This window comes from Prosopis cineraria, unplaced genomic scaffold, assembly GCF_029017545.1.
Source record: "Prosopis cineraria cultivar Desert tree isolate PC_DT_omini unplaced genomic scaffold, ASM2901754v1 PC8, whole genome shotgun sequence".
Classification (NCBI taxonomy): domain Eukaryota; kingdom Viridiplantae; phylum Streptophyta; class Magnoliopsida; order Fabales; family Fabaceae; genus Prosopis; species Prosopis cineraria.
Window position 1 is genome coordinate 12,898 of NW_026555339.1, and position 25,626 is coordinate 38,523.

General features: G+C 35.6%; 4 protein-coding genes across 15 annotated transcripts; 3 read left to right on the top strand and 1 right to left on the bottom strand.

The window, feature by feature from the left end:
• The first annotated feature begins 586 nt into the window (after positions 1-586).
• On the top strand, positions 587-5,523 carry LOC129318631 (uncharacterized vacuolar membrane protein YML018C-like). Of its 7 annotated transcripts, none has more exons than XM_054963505.1 (9): positions 908-990; positions 2,091-2,150; positions 2,233-2,483; positions 2,841-3,055; positions 3,906-3,976; positions 4,065-4,166; positions 4,382-4,499; positions 4,581-4,716; positions 5,067-5,523. In XM_054963505.1, the coding sequence occupies exons 3-9, from the start codon at positions 2,286-2,288 to the stop codon at positions 5,127-5,129; spliced, it is 903 nt and encodes a 300-aa protein (XP_054819480.1). In that variant the 5' UTR covers positions 908-990; positions 2,091-2,150; positions 2,233-2,285; the 3' UTR covers positions 5,130-5,523. The 7 variants fall into 7 exon arrangements, 6 of the variants coding, with proteins under 6 accessions (XP_054819477.1, XP_054819475.1, XP_054819476.1 ...); XM_054963504.1 differs by having other exon boundaries at positions 910-990; positions 2,219-2,483; XM_054963502.1 differs by having other exon boundaries at positions 587-990; positions 2,091-2,483; positions 4,586-4,675.
• Positions 5,524-7,438: 1,915 nt separating this feature from the next.
• On the top strand, positions 7,439-12,760 carry LOC129318951 (hydroxyproline O-galactosyltransferase HPGT3-like). Of its 2 annotated transcripts, none has more exons than XR_008595365.1 (12): positions 7,439-7,894; positions 8,310-8,373; positions 8,548-8,597; positions 8,675-8,862; positions 8,994-9,054; positions 9,176-9,248; positions 9,684-9,807; positions 9,927-10,014; positions 10,730-10,780; positions 11,281-11,352; positions 11,548-11,627; positions 12,036-12,148. XR_008595365.1 is itself a non-coding variant. In XM_054963963.1 (12 exons), the coding sequence occupies exons 1-12, from the start codon at positions 7,767-7,769 to the stop codon at positions 12,360-12,362; spliced, it is 1,035 nt and encodes a 344-aa protein (XP_054819938.1). In that variant the 5' UTR covers positions 7,449-7,766; the 3' UTR covers positions 12,363-12,760. The 2 variants fall into 2 exon arrangements, 1 of the variants encoding a protein (XP_054819938.1); XM_054963963.1 differs by lacking the exon at positions 11,548-11,627 and adding an exon at positions 12,340-12,760 and having other exon boundaries at positions 7,449-7,894.
• A 3,071-nt stretch (positions 12,761-15,831) lies between these two features.
• On the top strand, positions 15,832-20,147 carry LOC129318216 (cysteine--tRNA ligase, chloroplastic/mitochondrial). Of its 5 annotated transcripts, none has more exons than XM_054962855.1 (9): positions 15,838-16,314; positions 16,751-16,814; positions 17,162-17,323; positions 17,550-17,720; positions 17,967-18,248; positions 18,373-18,498; positions 18,641-18,844; positions 19,261-19,362; positions 19,582-20,147. In XM_054962855.1, the coding sequence occupies exons 1-9, from the start codon at positions 15,929-15,931 to the stop codon at positions 19,816-19,818; spliced, it is 1,734 nt and encodes a 577-aa protein (XP_054818830.1). In that variant the 5' UTR covers positions 15,838-15,928; the 3' UTR covers positions 19,819-20,147. The 5 variants fall into 5 exon arrangements, with proteins under 5 accessions (XP_054818831.1, XP_054818830.1, XP_054818832.1 ...); XM_054962857.1 differs by having other exon boundaries at positions 16,097-16,314; positions 16,747-16,814; XM_054962859.1 differs by having other exon boundaries at positions 16,243-16,314; positions 16,747-16,814; positions 17,131-17,323.
• Positions 20,148-20,418: 271 nt separating this feature from the next.
• LOC129318217 (uncharacterized) lies at positions 20,419-24,134 on the bottom strand. Its single transcript, XM_054962861.1, has 8 exons — positions 23,920-24,134; positions 23,306-23,390; positions 23,144-23,212; positions 22,869-22,981; positions 22,421-22,532; positions 22,205-22,348; positions 21,481-21,655; positions 20,419-20,684 (listed from the first exon to the last, which is right to left on the bottom strand). The coding sequence occupies exons 1-8, from the start codon at positions 23,969-23,971 to the stop codon at positions 20,547-20,549; spliced, it is 888 nt and encodes a 295-aa protein (XP_054818836.1). The 5' UTR covers positions 23,972-24,134; the 3' UTR covers positions 20,419-20,546.
• Between the last annotated feature and the right edge of the window lie 1,492 nt (positions 24,135-25,626).

Sequence of the window (25,626 nt, forward strand, 5' to 3'; positions counted from 1 at the left end):
TTATTTTGGCAACGATATATGAGAAATTTATTTGTATGAACTTTTGGACTTATTTTCGTGAGACAATTGACTTCTCTCAGTTTGCCTCTCCACTAAGGCATAGATTTAATAAACGATTCTAATATAATATTTTTAATTTTTATCTCCACCAATGCATAAACTTAATAAATGATTTAAATTTAATATTTTTAATTTTTATCTCCACCAAAGCATAAATTTAATAAATGATTCAAATTTAATATTATTAATTTTTATTTTTAAAATAAAAATTATAAAAAAATTAATAAATATATTTATCAATATGACAATTTATATTTAGTATGGATGGTCCAAATTTAATATAAAAAATTTAAATTAACTTTTTAAATATATTTTACACAGTGTAAATTATTTTAAATAGAGTAATAAATTTATTAAAAAAAATTTAATATTATATTTAAACCATTCATATTAAATTTGAATATTTATTAATTTTTTATAATTTTTATATATTTTTTATTTTGAAAATAACAATAAAAAATTAAAACTTAAAAAAAATTAAATTTGCTCCCCCGTTTGGTGAGATAGATGATGCACGAGAAATTCTGAGGCAAATCATCCGTGTTCAGTTTCAGTCCAATGTTTATGCTTCCTCCTACTTCACAATCATTCGGGCCGGGCCCTTCGGCTTTTATCCTTCGCAAGAATCCTCCGACTTCCTCGCCGTTATTTCTCCGCAAACTTGCTTAGCCCTTCCCTATTCCGCTGTTTCAAGTTGGTACGCAGGATTGAAGCTTTCCTTTCCTTAGACCTCGTTCTTAGGTATTGTTGGCAATGTTTCACATTGAAGGCTGACACAAAAACCTGGAAGATTCGAGCGGATCTTCGCAGTTCCTTTAGTTTCTCCAACTGCGCATTGTTTGATTTGTGATGGGTTGGAGATACAAGGCTGGATTATTTCTTATAGCGGGTGTTGTCATTATATGGGTCACCTCAGCCGAAGTCACGCAGGTAAGCTTTTGTGCATTGTTTGCGTTTAAATTCACCGTTTTGTCCTGTTGCCCAGATAAATCAAATTCACCGTTTTGGGTGAATCCATTTCTAGTTGCCAATGCATATGTTCTGTTCGTCCCCCCACCCCCGGATTACTTGTTCTGTTTTTCTTCTTTCTGTACCTTGCTAACCTCGGGCTTCCATTATACAATCGAAAACAACAATTAAATTTTCTGGAGCTCATGCCCTCGTATAGGAATCTCTTGATGGAAAAATCAAGTAGAATGCTATTGTGTGTCATGAGTCCCGAGTCCCACATGTCGGGAGACTCACAAGTATTGTGGAGTTTATAAGTACGAGGGCTCTTCCACCCAACAAGCTAGTCTTTTGGAGGACTTGGCTCTCTCTTTGGACTTGTGTTCATCACATTAGTGAATTTTTGTGCTCTCCTTTTCGCGAGAGCTGATGAGCACAAATCAAAAGGAGAGTCCATCCCAAAAGACTAGCCTGTTGGGTGGGAGAGCGCCTTATACTTATAAACCCTACCACAATACTTGTGAGGCTCCACGATGCGGAACTCAAGACAATGTCACCTGTCAAGAGCCGACGTCTCCGACGACTTCACTCTATGGCACTTCACTTGGCCTTTTGCTGGTCAGAACCCTTTGTGGATAGCCCTTTCCATGACACTGGACTCTCAATGAAAGTACCAATGTGACGAGCACAAGCCCAAAGAGAGAGTTCATCCCAAAAGACTAGCCTGTTGGGTGGGAGAACCCTCATACTTATAAACCCCACAACACTTGTGAGGCTTCCCGACATGGGACTTGTGACATTGTGCCTCAAAGAGGTGTATGCAAGTTCGTGTTTAGCTTAGCGAAATTTTATTGTTAAGTCATTGGGATCTCTTGGAAAAATGGTAATTTCACTTCAGATTCATGCTATTCGCCCCACGAATCCTTATCCAGCATGGCAAGAAACTGTTTTGTTAAAGCATCTTTACATTTTGCAGTTCTTGAGGGCTATCATTTGTGATGCATTATCATGTGGTAACTAGTATGCCAGCATCAAAGCTTTCTATCTATGAATGGTTTCCTGAATAATACTTTTTTTAACAGGATATTTTCACGGATTATAAGCAGCCATTTGCAGTGACATACCTTGGAGCTTCACTTATGGTAGTTTTCCTCCCAGTAGCATTCATTAAGGACTGGTTGTGTAACTTACTTAGCCACTCTTGTAAAAGTGGTATAAATGCAGAAACCGTGGATAAGTCTTCTTCCAGAAGTAGCTCTCCTCTCAAGGAAAGTGGAATGCAGAAAGACTGTGAACTGGAACTGAGCAGTGTGAATCAAAAAGATAGTGATTTAGACCTCTCAAATCTTGCGGAAGGAGAGCCATTGGTGGCTAAAAATGGTGATGCTAACGTGCTAAATTTAGAGAAAGAACTTACGACTAGGGAGGTTGCTTTGTATGGGTTTTCCATTGCACCTCTCTGGTTTATTACTGAGGTAAGTAATTTCAAAATGATATCTACATTTTGCAATTAGGAAGGACCAAAGCATGCAGTGCAACAGATGCTTGACCCCTTTGTTGCACTTTAATTTTATGTGTCTTTGAAGTTCTTTCTGCAATGGTTAGATCACTGCATAGTCAAAATTTGCTCGCTGTTAAGGTAGTCAATTGTCTTATTTAATTGATTATACTGGTGCAATGACCAATGTCATGTTTCCTTGCCTCTTCTCTGAAGATTTTCATCAAGTTCTCTGGCTTCACACACGCTCAATTTTGACTTTTACTCTGTTCTATGAGAACATTTAGGAAGGGTAGCATTGGAATTCCATTCATTTGATTTTTGTTGCTTTCAGTATCTATCAAATGCTGCCCTTGCACGCACTAGCGTGGCTAGTACAACAGTATTATCATCTACTTCTGGACTTTTTACTCTTTTCATTGGTGTAAGTATGGGCCAAGATTCTTTAAATGTGGCAAAAGTGGTTTCCGTCTTTGTCAGCATGGCTGGTGTTGCCATGACAACGATGGGGAAAACCTGGGCTACAGATGAGTCACAATCGAGTGCTGAGTAAGCCTAACCTTTATCTTTTGTTCACCACATTTCATATATTTGATTTTCTTGTTTTAACCGATTTCTTAAAGATCGATCAAAAGTAATGTGTGCTGTTGTAGGATGTAATCCTCTTTCTTTCTCTATGCTTTAAGTTGGCTAACAAAAATACTGAAATAGCAAGGTTCTGTTTGAAATATCCCTAATTTCTTATGTAGTCTTTCATTCTCAAAGTACAACTACAAACCTCTTCTTTTAGTGGCTAATCTCCTAATTGTTTACAAATTATGTGCATTTTTATATGTATATTGGTTGATAAAGTAAAATTCTTACATCAACGGTGATGATCAGTTAGAGTACTTGCTAAGATCTCCTCTGCCATGCTAGTACCTCTTTTGGCTGCTTATTTTTTTGGAGGGAAAGTTCTCAGACATCTCTGCAGGGCATTAGTGACAGATCAATTTTTTTAAACAGCTTCTTATCTTCCTTCCTGAAATTTCACTTGCAGCTCTGGATTTTTCTTTGTTGTTCTGAGAAATACATGTCTTCCTTCCTTTGTTTTTTTTTTTTTCAAAACAGCCTATTCCTTCTTTCATATTCCACATGCAGCTCTTGTTTTTCCTCTCATTTTTTTGGAAATTATCTGCCTGCATGTGTTTATTTTTGTTAATGTCTCTTATAATCTGACAGAGACAGAAAGGATTTGCACACAATAATGGTGCAGTGTTAATAGGAATTTTGGATGTTATGATATCATGTGGACTATTCCTTCTACCAAGTCTGCTAAATGAAAGTGCCATTACCAGCTTGCTATTTATTTATTTATTTATTTATTTTTGGGCGCTAACAGTTTGGTATTTGTGTTCAGTAATGGAAAACGCTCTCTTGTTGGGGATCTTTTTGGCCTTCTGTCGGCCATGACTTATGGTCTCTTTACAGGTGAGGCAACATCTCAGCTGTTAGCTTTTTGCTCTATTTCGTAGTTTTGATTACTTGCAACCACTCCTTTTTTACCTTTAATGTGCAGTTCTTCTTAAAAAAATTTCCGGTGAAGAAGGAGAAAGGGTAGACGTGCAAAAGCTGTTTGGATATATTGGTTTGTTTACACTAGTAGCGCTATGGTGGCTTGGTCAGTATTTGCCTAAGCAATGCTTCTAAATTTACTCATCAATACGAACTTATAAGGTTCTCTGACCATGCAATAGTTTTCATGCATAATCACGCAGTTCCCACTTTCTATTTCCCCTCATTTTGGGTTTTGTGGTGGCTGTTATAATTTCTCTGTCATGATAAAAAAAATATAGTCAACTGTAATCATGGCTAATTCTATCTTGTTTCTTTCAGTTTGGCCCTTGATGGCCATAGGAATTGAACCCGAGTTTAAGATTCCACACTCTGCTATGATGGATGAAGTGGTTCTTGCCAATGGATTTATTGGTAGCGTCCTGTCAGATTACATGTGGTACATAAAATCAATCTCGCTAATTTACCCATTTATGATCCACTCAAAAATCTTATATTAGAGGTTTTCTCCTCTACTCAGGGCAGTCTCTGTTGTATGGACAACTCCCCTTGTGGCCACTTTGGGCATGTCACTTACTATTCCTCTTGCTATGTTGGCAGACATGGTGATCCATGGTAGGCATTATTCGGCAATATACATTCTTGGCTCGGGTCAGGTATAAATATTGCTAAATCTACGAAGATATATTCATCTTGATGTTATCTATTACCAATCAGACTATCCAGGACTTTAGCCTGCATGGTTCCAGTGGGAGGATCCTTGCTTCCGTTGGGACTACAGCAACTTGTATATATAGTGCTCTAGGGAATTTTGTCTAGACAGTTTGCGGGTTATCGACTTGTATAGAAGTCACAGTTGGCAAATCATTTTTTATCCTCTTTTTTTTTTTTTTTTACATCAAGAGGGTTCGAACCCCACCCTCATCTTTTCGGGGACGTCCGATAAAATCATTCAACCTCTTTATTCACATATTAATGGGAGAATTCTCTTGCCACTGATATGCAGGTGTTTGCAGGCTTTGTCATAGCTAATATGGCAGACTGGTGCACGAGCAAGTTGGGAGTATAACATCTAGTGATGGTGCTTAATATGGCCAAAATGGATCCTTCCTTGAGGTGGTTCTCCTTCCATTATTTATATTGGGGTGCTATTCCTTGATCTGCATGTTGAAAACCAACGCCGTGTGCCTCTTTTTTGGGGCATTTCCACGGGATGAACTGATTCTAGAGTGAAGAGTGTGACTAGTGAGGTACTTTCATGTACATGATTCTTGGGCGAGGTCTTTTTCTGTAATCACGATCAGGTTGAACTTTTAGCCGGTGAATGTATATAGTAATTTTTTAGTCTAGTGGAATAGATTCGTCAATGTTTAGTTGTCTCTTCCACCAAAAGAGGTCTCGGCCAATCAACCAGCCAGACCAACTGCTACAATGTGAATCAAATTTTGCTTTCCCCCCTTAAATCTTTCAATTTCATCAATAAAAAATTATCCACTATTTTCATGTATATCTTTATTTAATAGTATAACTAAATCACACATAAATATAAAAATTTATTAATTTCAAATATTTATTAAGAGTATTTTTAAAAAAAAGGTTCATAAATTGTGCCTAGAAAATATTAAAATGCTTTATATTTTTAAACAATATATTCCTAAAAAATGCTTTAAAATTTTGAATGAAGGAATTATAATTTTATTGGCAAAGATCAGGAATTTTTGGATTCGATTTACAGGTTACCGGACCGGCGGACCTACAAATTTTTGCAGACAATGCAAGTTATTACCCGGGCAACTTGAATAAGATATCTGGTTATTGTATGCCTCTAGCGAAATCAGCTGACTTGTCAAGGTTTAGAATGGAGTTTTCTTTTGATTTCTTAGGAAACCTCGTTCCGAAAACTAGGAATTTTTAAGCTTTCTTTTTCTTTTCTTTCTTTCTTTCTGTTTTTTACCACGAGTTTTTTTATATTAAAATTTTTTGGGAATTTTAATCTTCCCTAACTTTTGGACTTTGGTTATATATATGTAATATGGTATGGAAGCTAAATCCGAAATATAATTTACCCATCTAATACACTAAAGCTCTTTTGCAGCAGAGTAGTCATTCAAGTGGTTGAGATCCGAATACGTTGCGAAGCTTAAAAGTGAAGTATGAGCCGAATTCAGACTTTCCAGGGAGCAATCGTAAAGTATTCAAACAATTTTTTTGACAAGAAAAAAAAAAAAAAACTAAACACGCAGGCAACTGATATTTTGTGTTTCAGTTACTAAGATAATTAACTCCATATGATAAATACTAAAGACTTCCTATTCCAGAACCCACCGCATGATTTTATGTTTTGTTTTTTTTATCAAATGTATACTTCTGTTCCTCTATTGCTACGGGAAAACATGTCAACGCACCAGTTAGCGTGTCTCGTTCAAGCAGTGTTTTTGATAGGTAAGATGTTAGAAATAGAGATGTAAGCAACGCTACCAAATTCGGGTCTCATGGAATCAGAAAGTTAAGAGGGTCTGGACTATCTGGGAATCATATTCCTATCTTCTGGTTAGGTCTAACATGTAAATTTTTTATTTGAGGTTAATTTTTGATGGGTTATTATTAGGGGTCTAGAGGCAATAAACTAAAGCTTAAGCTAAATATCTCAACAAGGCTTCGACAATATTTGCTGCAACGTGCTTTGTTCCTGTTTGCTGGCATTTGGTTCGCCCGGTACTGAAACCATTTTATGATTCATTATTCTCAAAATCACATGTGTTAATTTAGGTAATGGGACAGAGAATTGAAAATTGAATATTTTTAATGCCAACATGCCAGTAGAAGTGTAAAGATAAAGAGGCATAGCATTCAATTATTCATGGGGACTAAATAGTATGGGTTTATCATGAATTTTATATAAATTCACAGAAAAGAACCATCCCTGTACACTTTTTTTTTTTTTTAAGTTTACCTATAACCTAGTCATTTTTCATAAAAAAGAAAAACATATATGTACGCGCACACCCAGATCTATCAACAACGAGGTCAAACTCATAAAATTCACTGAATGTTAAAAAAAGAAAGTTTATTAAACCAATAAATAAATGTGCTGCTCTTGTGATTGAACTAAAGAAGTAAAGATGCATCCATGATGGGTTAGAAAAGTAAAGGTGATAACTCATAATAAATCTCATAGTAAATTAAAATTTGCGATATCATTTTCTATGAATAAGTCATACTATTTAGGCTTTATGATTCATCAAGCCTAAATAAAATAATTCGTTGCAATTTAATATTTTCCAATCCAAATAAGTAATATGAATTGACATCTCCTACTATCACCTTTTAATCCTCTATCAATTGCGTCGATTTTCTTCTTCACTTCTCTTTTCTTTTTTCTTTTTACCCGATAAATTTCTTCTTCACTTCTTAATTAGCCGTTTGCTAATATCTTTTCAAGAAAGGTAAAATATTGAACTTTTTGGGTTTGGGTGATCATTTTCTCGTCGCAATTAAAATTTGTTGGAAGGGGGAGGGAAAAAGATGGAAACGAGTAGGCAAGCTACTGGTCTATCAGTTACAATTTCCAAATAAATCAGTCGGTTTCGCCTACGCCTGCGTCGTGCATTTTTCCATCTTGAAATTGGCCCGAATCGGAATCAAATATCAAAAACGCTGAAATACGGTTTGAAGTGAGCAGCAAATTCAAATCCGTTTGCTCAAGATGGAGACTTTGCCGACCACCTCATCGAAAGCCGATAGGCGATGGAGATCAAAGTCTCCTCAGACCTCAAAACCGTCGCTCGTGATGGCTTTGTTCTCTTGCGTTGCTTGGCTTTACGTCGCTGGCCGGTATGTTTCTAGACTTGATTTTCCTAAAATGATTGGAGGTGAATTTTCGTTTAGTGTTGGTTGCATTTGCGTCGATTCAACCAATATGGTTATTTTGAGATCTCTATTGCGGTGCCTGGAATTGGAGGTTTCCGCCTTTGTCTTTTTCTTCAACTTTCCTGGACGCGAGGTCCACCAGATTGGTATGCAATTCTGAGTTTTTATATAATTAAAAAAAACGCGCAAGCCAAATTGTGGAAATTGAATCTGGATTCGATTTTATGTCCCTGTTTTACCGGGATAATGCGGTTGTCATTATCTTCGCAATTTCTCATTTTTCGTTGTTACTTTCAAACTTCTAAACGTAAATTACTTGCTCCCAGCTTGTTTGCATTCTAACGAAATTTTTTTTTCACTTTTTTTTTTGGAATGATAGGTTATGGCAAGACGCAGAAAACCGAAATTTACTTACCAATCTTCTGAAGAAGAACTCAGCCCAGGTGTTATTTAGTTTCAAGTCTCTGTCTTTCGATTTTAATTGGTCGCTGTCAAGCAAAAAAGTTCTGAAAGTTTATCGAAGCAGAATAATTGATTCCCCCCCCTCCATTTTGCTTGTTCTAATTGTTTGATTCATTCAAGTCTCTTACCTTAAATAGCTGTGATCACGTTGCCAGAGGCCCAAGGTTCTCACAGTTGAAGATAAGCTAATGGTCCTCGGATGCAGGTGAGTTCACCCTGTTTTATCCTCCCTTTCTTTGGATTAGTCTTTGTCAATATTTATGACATCTGTCCAATTATTAGGGACCTAGAGCGGAGGATTGTTGAAGCTGAAATGGAACTTACATTGGCAAAGAGCCAAGGGTATCTCAAAGGCCAGTCGCTGCAAAGTAGCTCTTCTGACAAGAGGCTTCTTGCTGTCATCGGAGTTTATACTGGATTTGGGAGTCATTTGCAAAGAAAGAAATTCAGAGGGTCTTGGATGCCCAGAGGTCTTTTTTGTTTGTTTTTTGATTGTTATACTTCTCAACTTGTATTATGTGTTAACTTTTAACATTATGTAGATCATATCATTGTGCTACAGGCTCCATTACATAGCATTGACAGGTTCTCATTTTTGCAGGTGATGCCTTGAAAAAACTTGAAGAAAGAGGAGTGGTCATACGCTTCGTAATTGGTCGGAGGTTTTTCCTCATACTTATCCTTTGCAACTGTTACATTACCTGCTTGATTTTTTGATGATTAATTATTTGCTATAAATGGTGTTGAGTCCAACTTCTCTTATGATTTAATTGCTATTGGCAGTGCTAACCGAGGTGACAGCTTAGATCGCCATATTGATGAGGAACACAGTTTGACAAAGGATTTCTTGATTCTCGTAAGCAATCGAGTTTCCATGTTGCTGTAATTTAAATTAGTTAATGCCTCAATATTCTATGTTGTAGTATGTGTGTGGAGAGCTACTAGAATATGCATATATTTGGATATTGTTGGGATTTTACATTTATTTGCAAGCAGTTACTTTTTGCTTTTGTGTGTGTGTGTGTGTGTGTTTGTATGCCTAGTGCAGAGGACAATTCTTGACCCTTCTGAGTTCAATTAATTGATTCTCATTTTTCTTTCTTTCATTTTTTTTTGGGGGGGGGGTTAACATTATGAGGTTTTGAATATGGACCTCCACCTATACCACACCTCATCCTTGCCGCTTGAATTAGCCTCCAATGGCTATGCTCTGTTCTTTTCATTCAATAAAATATATTGATGCTCTTTTGGTGTTCTGCCAAGAGCTTGACTATTTTTGTTAATTTATCAGGAAGGTCATGAAGAAGCTCAGGAAGAGTTGCCTAAAAAAGTAAAATTCTTCTTCAGTGCTGCTGTTCAGAACTGGGATGCTGACTTTTATGTGAAAGTTGATGACAGTATTGACCTTGATCTGGGTATAAGACCCTTTAAATATTAATTTCTTTGCTTAGGAGATCTTGTTTACATCTCATCTTGCCCTTATGTTCATGAGAACCGATCAAAGCATTCTTGTTGCTGTTTTCTGGTTTAACAGAGGCTTTAATTGGAGTTCTTGACCGTCGTCGTGGTCAAGATGGGGCATATATTGGATGCATGAAGTCAGGAGACGTTGTATCAGAAGAGTACATTCTCTATTTTATCTTTCTGTTATGTTACAATCTGTTTGGATAACCTTCAAAAGTACATCCAAACCATATTTGGGATGTGCTTTTGCCAAATCCAACAAATAGTTGAATCCTCCAAATGTACTCTTGCCAAATGTAAACTGAAATCCAAACGGGTGCTTAGTTGGGATTGTATATGTACAATGCTGTTGACTTGTTTGGCAGTTTCTTGTGGTATCAGTAGGGTGTGTGATTTTTTACCCTTCTCAATGGGGTTATTTTTTTAGTTTGTTAACCATTTTCTATAATTTTATTAATTGAATCTGTAGTTATTCTTGCTTTGGAGTTTGGATGTTGTAGAAACGCCACCCCCCAAACCCCCCAAAAAAAGATCCCTTTTCAATCTCTGTGTGCCCCGTTTGCTAAGAAACTTTGAATTTCCTGGCTGTAAGAACTTTACTTCCATAAATACGTGGAGGCCTTTCCTATATATGCTAATTTTAAATACTTTTTGTTCAGTTTGAAATTGGTATTTTCCGAGATTGTTCAGCCTACTTGTTTTTTCTTTTCTTGGTAGCTTTTGTCACTTTCTCCTTCTTTATAGCTGTAATAACATATTATCACAAATCTATCGCAAAGGCCATAACACTATGGCAAGATGTATCCTTTTACTATGATATTTCAACCGAGAGCTTTCCATCTACTTATGAGCATCTTTATCATTGATTTTCAGGGGAAAGCCATGGTATGAACCTGAATGGTGGAAATTTGGGGATGAGAAAACGTAAGCGGTCTACCTTTAGGATGAGAAAATTATTTGGAACTTTCCTTTGCATCTGTTATTTTATAGGCATAGATCATCTTCAATGTGTGTATGCCCCAAATTAACTGCAGTCTTTGGAATTTTATCTCACTCCTTTTCTTCTTGCCACATAATTTTATCTCTTTTCACTAGTTTTCACTCTGTGGGAATGCAGCAGCTAGTGAGCGTTATCATAGATGTTGCTTTTTTTAACAATTTATTTGTATTATGCTTAACTTCATACAAAAAGGAGCCTAGAGAGAAGTATTTGGTCTGCGCAATTGTCTCTTGTAGTATTTAGCATATTTGTGATGGTTCTTCATGTTTCTGTTTTTCCTTAATTTTATTGGTACCATGGTGATTAGACGGGTTTTTGCCTTTACCTCTTCCTGATGGCTTAACATACACTGTGCCTTTATTCACAGTGGGTTATTCCTATCACATAAATCCTGAGCTCTTTTTTTTTTTCCTCTTTTCTTTAGGTACTTCCGACATGCAGCTGGTTCACTTTTGATACTTTCGAAGAATTTGGCACAGTATATTAACATAAACAGGTTAGTATTTAGTCTAGCGCACACTCGGAAGACCTGGTTTACTGGAAATTTTGAAACTAGCACAATCATTTTGGCTGATAATAACATCAGAGTGCCTTGTTCAAGGAACTTGAAAAGTGGGACCCTGTGAAGGTGGATTTTATTTTTAACTTAATTTACCAAGCCGTTGAATTGCTTTTTTGTGTTTATTCTCAGAAATACTAGTTGACACCATAATGGGTGCTATCAGCCTGGGTGCAGTAATAACTTGTCATTAGCGTCAAACTTGCATAAAGGTGACTCTGCAAATAGGCATTCTCATCTTAGAATAATTGAAAGTCAAGCTAGATAATTCCAGTCTTTCACCCCATTTCGTCTCAGAGCGAGGAGTCTCTCGTTTGTGGTCAGGGTTAGGAGGGCTTGCCTCAAGGTTGAGGGCTGGGGACAGGTTGAGCCTGAGAACATGCACCTATCAGTGATATGTGTTCCCTTAGCTTCCCATGCAGGGAAAGGCCTCTCCTTGTCTACAGTCATGATTTTATTTTTCGCTAACATGTAGATGAAAATATTATTCCTTTTAACTTACGAGATACTAATGTAGTCAGTCTTTCATGATAGTGGATGTATTCAACTGTACCAAGAAAAATATCTTCCGGATTTTTCCACCTCTGAATTGCAGACTGATTCAGTTCTGTTATATATAGCGTGTCTCTTAAGACTTATGCTCATGATGATACATCAGTGGGGTCATGGATGATGGGGGTCCAAGCAACGTATATAGATGACAGTCGTCTTTGTTGCAGTAGCATTAGACAAGGTGAAATTTCTGTAGCCATCATGTCCTTTTCCTCATTTATTTTTCTCCATCGTTTGGGCGGCCCTTTTAAGAGGGGGGGGGGACCTTTCCGGCTTTTGTAGTGTTATTCTTGGGGAGTTTAGAGTTTGATTAGGTTCTCATTTTGGCTCATGATGAAGCAAATTGTCTTACTAGTGGTGCTTATTTTCCAGACAAGGTTTGTTCCTTGGCGTGATGGGAGGAGAACGGCTAGTCGTATACAATCTAGTAAATTTAAAAACTCTTGTCTGAATATCAGTGCTGCCTGCGGAAGATTGTGTAGTCTTTTGAGATGCATCAAAATCCAGTGACATGATAACTCTCTGATGCGCGTAGTGACAGTGAAAGGATAGCTACAGATTGATGGACCTTAATCATTGCAGGCCAATAGCAGCCATTTTGAAGCTCACTTGATAGTTGATACCTCCTGATGTTTTATAACTTCTTTTATTTTCCCCCTTTACCCCTACTTCATTTGGCATGTTAAACCATCTGCCGATGGGCAAAGAGAGAAACAACACTTGGATTTTAGTACCGAAAAACATTAGTGTATGCTGGCGGCCCGTTCTTTAGTTCATACTTGATTCACTTTCATTTTGGGGACTTGGTCATTTCATATTTGAAGTTGAAGCTACGAGTAGGACGCATGGCAATTTTGTCAGTTTAGTGTGGAAGCCGAGCTCTAGACGTGGAGGCTTCCCTTGCGTAGCAAATTCTATTATTTAATATTTATAGATTATAGATTTCAATTAAATAGTATATTTTAAAGTTATGGATCTATATCTATGTATCTATATTTTATGTATAACAAATTTTATATCTTTATTTTATAAAATGTATAGGATGTCATTCCGATTATAACTCGCGTGTCTTTAATGCAAGAGTTAGTTAACCAATTCACATAGACGGAAAAAAATTAAGTAAATTTAGTATTTGCAAAATACATGTCTAATTTTCTTGAAATACCTTTTCTTTTAATCATTCATATTGTGGTACGTCATCAATCATCAATGTAGTTTATACGTCATACATCTATGATGTATCGATATTTTAAATTTTCTCATGTATTCACATCGGTATTGTATTCGATACTAATACTTCTTCAATACATATTTATAAAGTATTGGAATATTATTTTTAATTTTAAAAAATTCAGTTGTTGATATGTATTTGATACTTCAAAATTGTTAGTTGATTCTTTAAAGTTAATACTTCTTTTGACTCCATTGAAGATAGGTGTATATTAAATCTCAAATGTTGGTGGGTGATGCATGATTCTTCAACCCCTTTACTTTGAAAGCTTTCTTAAGTTTCTTGTGCAGTTTTGCTCTTCATTATATTGTGAAAGGAATCAAAGTACCTATTCATTCATTTATTCAATGAAAAGAAATAAGTTGAATCTCAAAAGGGTAGAACACTTGATTTATATCCATACTAATTTGTGACTCTTGGCTAGCTAGGAAAAGTGAAGAATATAAACAAAGCAACTCTAAGATGTGAGATACTAGTAAAGATGAATGGGATGACCTTGATAGTGTTGGAATTTTAGGAGTGGCAAATATATCTCTTGATGAATCAAATATAGAAGCTATCTTTTTTACAGATGATAGTCGAGAGCGACAAGATATTGATATTATATCTATTAGTAAAAATTAGGCAATAGACACTTAATTATAGATTGACTAAAGTACAATTAATGATTATGTTTTTCTTAGTATTTCTATAAAAAATTATATATATATATATGCTAGTTTGGATATTTTTTAAATTGAAATTATATTTTTAATATTTTAATGATTTTTTTATAAATGTATATGCACATATCAAAAAAGTATCGTATCCTATATTTTTAAACATAAAAGTATTGACACGATACCCATATCAGTATTTATGCACCCTAGTCATACAATAAGTATGATAACAAGAGGTCTCCCACAATGTGCGAATCAAGGTTAGAATTCTTCAATGACAATGATGATCATGTTTAATGTCAAACCCAGCCTCAAATAAGATTGTTTTTAATAAAAGGATATCTATAAGCAATTAATATATATATATAATAGTAAGAGCAGTTTGAAGAAAAAATGATAAATATAATAAGAGATTAAAACAATCTCAGTTAACTCTTGCGTTTAGTATTAGAGGGGGTTTTGTATATAAATTTTCATAAATTAATTTCTAAATTGTCTCAGTAGATGAGTTGTTCTCACTTTACGTTTAATTTTGTATTGTATATAAATACAGATTTTCATAAATTTATTTATTTATTGCAAAATGTAAATTAATTTATTTTAAGTATTTCATGCATTGTTTGAGTAATTCTCCAAAATACATTTTAATAATATTTGAAATGTGTTTTATCAAATTTAATAAATAATTATATCCTTCAAATAAATTTTTACTAAATAAAAATTCAAAACCAACTATACATTCAATATTTATGTGGATGGTGTCACTTGTTAAAAAAAATTGATTATCAACATATTTTTAGAGAAATCAATGTTCCTAAGGGCCTGTTTGATTCAAGAGGAGGGGAGGTGAGGGGAGAAGAGAGGAGGGAGAAGGAAGGGGAGGGGAGCTCCCCTTAAAATTTTCCCTTCCCTCCTCCTAACTAAAATAAGGGGAGGGGAGGCCTCCCCAACCAAACACATTTTAATTTAAAGGGTAGGCTTTGAAGGAAAGAGAATGGGAGGGAAAGGGAGGGAAAGGGAGGGGAGCTCCCCCTAATTTGGAGGGGAAGGGAGGAAAAATTTTAAAAATTTCATTTCCCCTCCTCCTAACCAAAAGAGGGGAAAGGAGGGGCTCCCCTCTTCCTAACCAAATGAGGGAAGGGGAGGAGAGCCCCTCTCCTCTCCTCCCCCCAACCAAACACACTCTAAAAATTAGCTCACTTAACATGCTTATAAGTCATTTCAGATAGTTTCTTTTTATGGATTTCTCTTCTAAGGGTACGTTTGATTCAAAGGAAGGGAAAGGGAAGGAAGGAGAGGTAAGGGAGGGGGGGGAGGAGGGGAAGGGGAGGGGAGCTCCTCTCCTCCCCCTTACCTCTCCTTCCCTAGCCTCCCCTTCAATTTGGAGGGGAGGGGAGGGAAAATTTTTTTCCCTCCCCTCCCCTCCAACCAAACATATCCTAAGAGTCTTTCATAGCTGGTATGTATCCATTGTAATTGACACGATTTACAGCCTGACATCGTAGCGTTTTATTTTATTTTTTTAAAAAAAGAGTTTCAACATGGATGAAGAAGAACCCCTCCAAGAAAACTCATGTTTTATGCTAGAAGAACGAGAGAACCAATGGAAGGAGATCCTCTCTTCATCCCCATCTTCGCCTTTGATTAAAAAATGAAGGGTTTAGATTCAATTATTTTATAAAGCAATCATCATAATATTATATTAAAAAATAAATAACTTTAAATTGTTAAAATTTAATCTACATAGTTTATAACTGAAATAAAATAAATAAATAAAATTTAATATTTAAAAAAGTAATAACAATACATAACTGCAGATTGTGCAGGTTAAATTTTAATCGTTGAAAGTTATTTTTTTTATACATGATATGATAATTAATTTATAAATTTAATAAATCTGGACTATTCATGTTCTTGTTAAGGGTGGAGATGAGGTCGAGGAGAAGAAAAGGAGAGAAGGGAGGGGGAGAGGATCCGGATCCGTGAACCAACTCTGTCGATAACGTGTCATCTGTGAGGGCCTAAACAAGTAGACGAACCACGGCTGGATAGAGTATCGGCATCGCTTTTAATGGGAACTCTTCTGAAATGCTACAGATCCTTCTTCTTGATGCTTCCCTATCCGGCTCGAACGATTCAATTCAGAACCAACCAGCTGGGCCCCGCCGCCATTTTCAGAAGGAAGAAGCTGGGTTCGGTTACTCGTTGTTTTAGTGCCCGTTCTTTGCGGTCATACCAACCGTCGCTTACTGAACAGAGCGCCGGAAAATTCGACGGTGAGAGGGGTAGAAGTCCATCGCCGGAGCTATGGCTTTATAACACAATGAGTAAAGGGAAAGAGCTGTTTAAACCCAAAGTGGAAGGGAAAGTCGGAATGTATGTCTGCGGAGTTACTGCATATGACCTTAGCCATATTGGACATGCTCGCGTCTACATCAATTTTGACGTTCTTTACAGGTTTCTCTTCTTCTCTATTTAAGGCTAGTGGCTTTTGGTTCGATCTAATTTCATGGGAATGATTCTAATCCCTGTTTGATTGACGAGAAAACAAAGCGGAGTTCTTCTTCTTCTTTTCAAGAAAATTATATTTCCTGTTTATCGAGGATCAAAGGTAGGAGCTTGTTGATGATTATCTGAGCCAGGTCTAAACCATATGGAATAACACGTAATGTATTTTTTGTTTTGAGTGATGAAAATTAGTGTTCATGCTTCAATATGTGATCTTTAGATCCACTGACTAGAGAGAACACCAGTTCTAACACTTCCTCGCAGATTATCTTATCATCTTGATTACCAATGTCACTTTTCTGCTCCTTACGATTAAAAAAAATTTGAAGTTCAAACTTTCAGTACTGATGGTTTTTGTTTTGTACTTTCTTTGACAATTAGGCAGATATCTTAAGCATATGGAATTTGAAGTCTGTTATGTTCGCAATTTCACTGACGTAGATGACAAGGTGAGTCATAGTTGCTATTACCGTATCATAAACCCGTGCTCCTGTGTTTGACATTTTTTAGTAATTACTTCTCATTTCTGATTACTATCCACGAATTTAGAAAACCAAATGCTTGCTTTCTCTCCTTTGCATTTCATTTTCTTTTGTGTTTTTTTTTTTTGGATAAAACTTATAAAGTTGCCTAGGTATTTGTACGGTTTTCCCCAATAACAATGAAGCTTGTAAAATAAATTTTTCTACAGAGAGGTTGTGAATTTAATTATATCCCTTTGTAACAAATACGAAGTACCCACTGCTTTTTACATTGGCATGACAGGATCTCAGTCTGCGCTTTTCAAATTATGTAGATAATTGCTAGAGCAAAGGAGTTAGGAGAGGATCCAATCAGTTTGAGTCGACGCTATTGTGAAGAGTTTAGTGAAGACATGGCAACTCTTCATTGTCTACCACCTTCTGTGGAACCACGAGTATCGGAGCATATGCCCCACATCGTTGATATGATTGAACAGGTTCATTTCTGTTCATTTTCCTGCTGTATTAATATGTACCGCATGGAGATTGACAAGTTATGGACTATTTCATGTCTAAAGTCTATTTTCTGCTTCTCAGAAATCCTATTTGGATATGCTGTTGGATGATGGAATTCCTTTCTCGTTATTATCAATTTCTCTTATCTTAATATGCCTGAGAAATTTGATTGTCTCGTCTTTAATCAGTTAACATACTTGTTGGCAGATTATTAAAAATGGGTATGCCTACATTGTTGATGGGGATGTGTACTTTGACGTTGAAAAATTTCCAGAATATGGGCAGTTATCTGGACGAGATCTTCAAGATAATCGAGCTGGTGAGAGGGTTGCTGTTGATTCAAGGAAGAAAAATCCTGCTGATTTTGCTCTTTGGAAGGTATAATATCTTTGATGTAAAATGATTATGGATACCTATTATCCTGTGTCTAAGAGTGGAATTAAACACTAATTAATCAAGAGATTGAAGGTAAGTTGTTCTTATGGCTTTGGTAAAGATAATTAACATTCTGTAAAAGATGCCTTTTTCATTATAAACCCAATTGATGAAAATAGAATAATTTTACGTATTATTTCAGTTTTTTATTTTTTCCCATTTTTATGGGTTTTCAATTCTACATTGCAGTCTGCAAAGCCAGGAGAGCCATTTTGGGAGAGTCCCTGGGGCCCTGGAAGACCTGGGTGGCATATTGAATGCAGTGCTATGAGTGCAGCTCATCTTGGCTACTCTTTTGATATCCATGGTGGAGGGATCGACCTTGTGTTTCCTCACCATGAAAATGAAATTGCTCAGAGTTGTGCTGCATGCAAGAAAAGTAATGTAAGTCTCTGGATGCACAATGGTTTTGTCACTGTTGACTCAGAGAAGATGTCCAAGTCTCTGGGAAATTTTTTCACCATACGACAGGTGATGCATTTGTGATGTTTCAGGTCTTGTATTCAAGTCTAACATCTTTTCATGTCAAAGAAATAAAAAGCCCAATTTCTAAAGTTCCATGATTCTCTTGTTGCTTTTTCTATTGTGTTACTAGGTTGTAGATGTTTACCATCCGCTGGCTTTGAGATATTTTTTGATGGGAGCCCACTATCGATCTCCCATTAACTATTCTCATGTACAGCTTGAAAGTGCTTCAGACCGTGTTTTCTATATATACGAGGTGCCAATTTCATAGGATGTTGACTGATTAAAATAAAACTTATCTTCTTTCCTGCTCAATGCTTTTGATTGTGCTTCCTTCCTTCATCTTCTCATTGTAAGCGTTTTATGGGTTTATTTTGATGAAATTCATGTGATTGCAGACTCTATATGAATGTGAAAGCTTTCTGTGCCAACATGATCTCACAAACATGAAGGATTCCATCCCACCTGATATTTTAGATATTATTAATAAGTTTCATGACGCTTTTGTGGCTTCAATGTCTGATGACCTCCACACCCCCGTTATATTGGCTGCACTGTCTGACCCATTAAAAGCAATCAATGATCTGCTACTTACTCGCAAGGTATGGTATTTTCTCGTGTGGAGCAAACGATAGCACTTTATGACAATTGTATAATTGAATGAGAAGAAAATCTATAAATGCATGCATTTTATTTTAATTAATAATTATTAAACAATCGGTATTTGTTTGAGGAGAAATGCATATGCAATTTCATTACTTGATTATATAATCATGACGACACAATCTAAGAAAAGGTTGAACGAAGGTCTAGTCTGGACTCCTTCCTCGTTTTGTGGTTTTGTGAGGCTATGATCTTCTCTATTTCTTCAATGTTGAACAACTTTTAGAATTTGTATCAGTATGATATGAATGCTGCTTTCTTATGGTGGTTTTTTTTTTTTTTTTTTTTTTGAGTTAGATATGTGGATTGTTGCATCTTAGCCCTTTTAACATTTCCGTGTTGATAATTAATTCAGGGGAGAAAACGAGAATTACGAATCGAATCTCTTTCAGCTCTGGAGAAGCATATTAGGACCGTTCTGACTGTTTTAGGACTTATGCCTGCAAGTTATTCAGAGGTATGACGCACTCCCTGTTCTGTTATTCTCCTGCACATTTTTGGGATATCATACTCATTTCAAATGCATATTCCTTCAGGTAATTTTTTTTAATTTCTTACTGAGTTGAAATTTGGCTGAGTGATTTGCAACTCCCAAATTTGTTTAGCTTCATTCTTGATTCCCTATTCAACTCTGGATATATTTTAATAGATAAAACTGAATATTCTAATAATGCAGGTTTTGCAACAACTAAATGAAAAGGCTTTAAAGCGTGCAAATTTGACAAAAGAACAAGTCTCGCAGAAAATTGAAGAACGGGCTGCTGCTAGAATGAACAAGGAGTATGAAAAATCAGATGCAATTAGGAATGATTTGGCAGTTTTAGGTATTGCTCTTAAGGACAGTCCAAACGGTACAACGTGGAGGCCCACCATTCCTCTTTCACTTCAAGAACAGCAGACTAATGCACCTTGAAGATAAGAGTCAAGGTTTGTCTATTGCTCACACATCTCCAAAAGAAATGGATTTTGAAAGAAGCAACAAGAAGGATGGCCTGGGTGTATCAAGTATCAACTGCTCGGTTCTTGGAGACTAATTATTGATACCAAGTGTCGTGAGCTTGGTGCAGTTTGAGTTGCAATAAAAGAAACATGTTGGGCGATATTTGTTTTCTGGAAAATCATAGCCCGCATTGGGCAAAGAATTTGAGCGTGATTTTTAATAAGTCTTTACTAGAATTCTTACTTTGAAGCTACCATTATTTAAAATTGACATTGGCATGTTTATCTGCCTTTCTTGGAGAACATATTAACAATCCAGATTTCAATCGTCATTAATATCTCTGATGAAATAAGCCGCAAACAGTGTCATAAGCCGTAGGACAATAAAAAAGAAAAAGAAAAAAAAGGAGTCGAGTTGTCCTGGCAGAGCCTTTTTTTTTTTTTGCCCCCCGAAGTGGCGAATTTATGCCCTGTACCCTTGAAAGCTCGAGGAAACGAGATGGCTTCTTCAATCGCCATACAGCCTCCGCACAAGTCGTTTTTAGGAGACAAGAAGAATTGTAAACCAAAGAAATTGATTGTTAAACATGTGCTAGTAATTTATGAACAAGATACCAAATATCCAGTTATTTTTAACGGAAGTATAAATAGTCAATTTAGGAAATTAAATGCAGGATGACAAACAGAGGACAATGGAGATGTTCAACTAGAGCTTGAGCCATCAACTTTTGCTGCTGCAGATGCATAACTAACACTACTGTCCCTAGTAGTTTTGCACTGACTGGACTGCTCGTAGCGAAGGAATTTGATTTTTATGTTTGTTGAGCAATTCATAAGCATCTGATTCAATTACAAGTCATTGGTAAGAAAAATGATATTAGCATCGAGAAACTCATTCGGTGTGTCATGCAGCAAGAGTTTTGCTTTTCCACACATACATATATGCGCGCGCGCGCACATATATGTTCATACACCCGGGGGCCACATGCAGGTAGTAGTGCTTCAATATTTGTTTAAATCAAATCTCAGATAAAATAACATTTTTAGCTCTATTCATCACAATGTTCCAAACTTTTGAAAGCTAATAACATCACTGAAGCCACTCAATTATTTTCCAAGTCAAATGGCTAAGCTATTTGCTATCACAATCATATGAATTCAACAATAGATTCTTAAATAACAATAGAATGATAACATCGCAGTTAGCACCTGAACGGATTCTTTAGATATGCAAAACTACAATAGTTTTAATCGTTTACCTTGCAATTTATTAATGGAACAGACTATCAATTGGCAGGTTTCAAATGGGAACGCTGATTACTGCCGGAGATACCAAATCATAAAATAACTCCCAGGCAACAAAGCCAACAAAGTACTTCATTTACCAATGTTCTTTCTCTATCTTTCTTGCATGTTTTATAATTTTATCAAAAGATGGGTAGAGAAAAACTTCCCAAATTTATATTCAGTTTCGCTTCTAATAGTGCACAATACGAGTGGAGAATCATTTGGTAGGTGCAAATTTGGAGGAACGAAACTTAGAATCACAAATCCCACAGTAATGTCAATGGTGATGGCAATAACAATTCTTTGCTGAAAACGGGAGAGTGATTGCAGCAATTAAGAATGCACTTACATGGAGAAAAACACTAATTGGATGGCGTCCACAAATTGTGTTGTCATACTCCAAAAGATATTTTTTGAATGCATCTGGATCTCCTGTTTCTATAATGCCCATGCCCATCTTGTCTAAGGCCTCGATAGATTTGTATATAGGCCCATGTTTCTTGTCATGATACATGTAATTAAATCTGATCAAAATAACAGTTAGCATACAAGGGTAGAATTCATGACAACTATAAGAACCAGCTAGGTTAAGATGAATCAATGATCAACACCTGCCTCAGCTTGTTGACTACTGATATGCACAGTAAAAGGCCACGACAAAATAGAGGCAGATTATAAACAAAATAGAGGCAGATTATAAACATTAATAACTAAAAAGTATAAAATGTCAGATCACTGACAGAACCAGGAAGTATCTATTTGTAAAATATGATCAAATCACCAAAGCATATCTAGATTTAAAAGTTTGTGTTACCAGCGAATTATAAAAATTAAATAGCATTGTCATATAACCAGTTCACAAGGAAAACGAGGAAGCACTGTATCTATCGGGTGATGTGGCACAAAAGGTTGTAACTAGGGTAACAGAATTAGCAAATTTACTTCATACGCAATTTTATATAGAAGTCTCAGTTTGCTATCAGTGTTTGTTGCCACATCTCAGACAATTAAGAGTATACTAGTACTAAGAACCAGGGAGGCAAGAGGGAATTGAATGCGTAAACTGTGCATACCGAGATCCCCAATGACAAAAATCTGATGACACGGAAAAGAAATTGTGCGGATCATCCACATACTTAGCAAGTATTTGTCCATACAAGGCTTCATTCTCAGCACTAAGAGCACCAACTAAAATGGGTACTACTTTTACCTGATACCTGCATCAATATGACAAATTCAGTCTTTGTTGCTAAGTTTTAGAACAGAAGCATCTATATGACAAAGTTTACCCCTCAAATACTTTGACAAGATATGGCAAATGCATTTCCATGCTATGTTCAGCCTCATCAACCCGAATATCCATTAGTTCAAATTTCCCCGTAGCTTTAAGCTCCTCATTTACTGGGAAAATAGTACAGATTAATTTGAGCAACATATGGACAAAGTCGAAATTAAATTAAAATTCAGACCACTTCCTTGCTCTCATTAAGCTGATTCAGTTATTCCTCGTATCTTCGTAATTCATGGATAAAAAACTAATATCCCAACAATTTTAATTACCTTGAGCATATCACTTTCTCTTTTCAGTGATTATAGAAATTCAATCGTACTGATAAATATCCAAGAGATATTTTCAGTAACATTGAGATTTTTCCAACTTCTTAAGGAAGTCCAAATTTTTATAAAACATGTAGACAAGAATTACCAATAATCCTAATATGAGAATTCTAAAATTACCTTCCAAATCTATAGGCAGATCCCCTATGGGGGTCTTGTAGACTGTGGCAATAGAAAGGGCACATTTAGGAGTGTAATAGTGGTGAGAAGGACCGAGAAGGAACACCCGAGAGCTGAAATTTTAAAATAGAAGAAATATACTAGTGAACATTGAAAAGCACAGTACTTTGAAGGGGAGAAGCAAATCCTATTTCCACAAATATGACATTTAACCTTCACTAGGGGAAGAGAGCGTGTCAAATGAAGGCAAGAGGGCAAAGAAAAACAAAACGCACATGTTAGATGGATCTATATTTCCAAATGCATAAGCAGCAGCTCGTCCCGAATAGGAATACCCTGCATGTCTAACATTTTGGTGCACCCAAAGGTTGAACAGGAAATCAATTAGAATCAATTCATATCCCAAACCGGAAAACGCCTAAAGCGTAGAAACTTACGGTGCTATTACACCTCGTACATCAGGAGATTTGGTCAGACCAGATGATCTCAGCCATCCATCGAGCTCGTCCGACAGCTGCTTAGCTGAACAAGTGATAATGAAGACAGATAAAGTTAAAGCCAAAATACGAACAAATGTTGCTGTCAGACAAAGGCACCAACATAGGAGCTTAATTAAAAGTGGATATAGCTCCTAGATTCTTAAGACTTTCACTGATGGAATTCTAAAATCAGTTTAATTAGCATCCTGGACATTTACAGAAATTGCGAATAATCAACTGAGCGTTCTCAGACCTTAATCATGTCCTGTCACATTTAACCAACTAGATGAACCAAGACAATAATTCAGAGGACAGCACACTTTCGAACATGATCACTATCAGTCTCAGCAGATTGATCGAGTTCCTTATCACCAATTACTATCGCAAGAGGTTAAAGCATCAATCTTTCATTTAAAAACAAACAACTGAAAGAACATTAGGTCATCTACGACCGTCAAACTTCAGTTCCCCCCCCCCCCCCCGGTTTTTAGTCACTAGTATTCTGGTTCCTCCGATGCATGTGATGAAGAGAGTGAACGGGGGGAAGATCGCGTTAAAACTCGACGACTTACGATTATCAGTATACCAAGAACCGGCATGAGATGCTCTCCTGAACTTCTCCATGATTGGAAATTTGAGTTTAGGAAAGAAATATGAGAGAACCGAGAAAACCCTAAAAGGCCTAATAATTGATTCCCTCCAAGGTCTCACTCCCAGTCTCAGAATGTGCTAAGCTCGGGTCCTTTTAGAAAGGACTAGAATTGTTCACTTTCCTCAGTTGCCTTGCAAACTCTGCAACACGAGGTAGGTATATATTTAAAGCAATTAAAAAATTATGTTTATTTCGATCAAATTACCTTTTTATCTGGAAAATTGGAGCGAGTTTCAGCCCCAACCTTCTGTACTGTTATTTTGCTGTTGCGCATGTAGTCATGTAAATAAACTTACGCGTACTAATCTAAATTAGGGATATATGTTAATATCAAAATTTGCATCTTATCGATTAGGTTATATTAAGAATATAAAATTATCAAAACAATAGGCATCTTCTTCCCCCCCCCCCCCAATTAAAACAATAGGCATCTAAAACTTTGGTAAAATCATCAAATAATTCAGTAACATTTTTATGGGTAAGGTATTTAATTATCAACTTCAATATTTTAATTATGTTTAGTTATGTGTATGTCAGCTTAATTAGCCTTGTTATAATTCAAAAAAAATAGAAATTAAACATACACTAATTACAGTTGATCACTATAGAAGAAGTTGTTGTCGCTTAAACACAATATATTAGATTTATATTTATGTAAATGTAAAAAAAAAACATTTTTGAGAAAATTATTTATAATTGAACCCGACAATACTTAAACCTTAACTAGTTAGATAGCAATATAAACTAATTAAGTATATATTCAATATCACGCTAAACTACATAGTACCTGTTTGGATTTTAATTGAATATAATATACTATAAAAATAATTAACTAAATGATAGATTTTAATTATAATTGATTATATTATAATGTAATCTGTTTAGATACTATTTTTTTAAAATTAATTGTAATAGAATTAAAGATATTTGAATAATTTATTTAAAATTAATTTTAATTATATAAATTATCATAAAAGATATTGCATTTTAAAATTAAATTATTGATAAATTTGTATTTAATATTATTAAAGTTGTTACATTTTATTTAAGAAGTAAAATATATTATTAATTTCATTTTTATTAAATTTTGGGTCTTTTTCTTGTAATCTTTCTATGTAACTTCTCCCAACACATTTTGATGTCAGAAGCTCGAATTGCCAGCTTTAAAAAAAAAAACAATTTTAACCAAAAAATTTGATTAAATAAAAATTACATGTTTGGATTTTTTTTTTGGTATAATTAAAAAAATTAATTATTTTGCTTAACCAAACGGGCACGTAAGCTGGGAAGCAAAGGCCAGTTCCCAACACAAAGCGTTTTGGGCTACACCCACTAAAAGGCTATTAGTATTAAATCTGTGTGTTAAAGGCGAATTTGGTTCAAATTAAATATTTACGATAAAATTAAAAAATCCAATCGAAATATGGTAGTTTGCCTCCAATTTAACCTATGCAAGAAGTGTTCCAATTGTCTTGTTATTTTTATGTTAACATTTACAACTTCATATGCATTACTTGATACGCATCATAATTTATTACTTTTCTTGACATTAATAAATATTAGCTATAAAATTGTTTTCAATTTCATAAAATATATCATTTGGTAACATCGGATATCATATACCATA

Bases quoted from the DNA above. Each gene is read 5' to 3' on its own strand.
- LOC129318951 (XM_054963963.1), top strand. From the start codon at position 7,767: ATGGAGACTTTGCCGACCACCTCATCGAAAGCCGATAGGCGATGGAGA. The intron at 7,895-8,309 runs GTATGTTTCTAG...TTGGAATGATAG, and splicing joins TGGCTTTACGTCGCTGGCCG to GTTATGGCAAGACGCAGAAA. The intron at 9,808-9,926 runs GTATAAGACCCT...CTGGTTTAACAG, and splicing joins CAGTATTGACCTTGATCTGG to AGGCTTTAATTGGAGTTCTT.
- LOC129318631 (XM_054963500.1), top strand. From the start codon at position 910: ATGGGTTGGAGATACAAGGCTGGATTATTTCTTATAGCGGGTGTTGTC. The intron at 3,056-3,905 runs GTAAGCCTAACC...ATTTGTGTTCAG, and splicing joins GAGTCACAATCGAGTGCTGA to TAATGGAAAACGCTCTCTTG. The intron at 4,167-4,381 runs GTCAGTATTTGC...TGTTTCTTTCAG, and splicing joins AGTAGCGCTATGGTGGCTTG to TTTGGCCCTTGATGGCCATA.
- LOC129318217 (XM_054962861.1), bottom strand. From the start codon at position 23,971: ATGGAGAAGTTCAGGAGAGCATCTCATGCCGGTTCTTGGTATACTGAT. The intron at 22,533-22,868 runs GTAATTTTAGAA...CTATTTTCCCAG, and splicing joins TCTGCCTATAGATTTGGAAG to TAAATGAGGAGCTTAAAGCT. The intron at 20,685-21,480 runs GTAAGTGCATTC...TAATTGAATCAG, and splicing joins CAATTAGTGTTTTTCTCCAT to ATGCTTATGAATTGCTCAAC.
- LOC129318216 (XM_054962855.1), top strand. From the start codon at position 15,929: ATGGGAACTCTTCTGAAATGCTACAGATCCTTCTTCTTGATGCTTCCC. The intron at 16,315-16,750 runs GTTTCTCTTCTT...ACAATTAGGCAG, and splicing joins AATTTTGACGTTCTTTACAG to ATATCTTAAGCATATGGAAT. The intron at 17,324-17,549 runs GTTCATTTCTGT...ACTTGTTGGCAG, and splicing joins TCGTTGATATGATTGAACAG to ATTATTAAAAATGGGTATGC.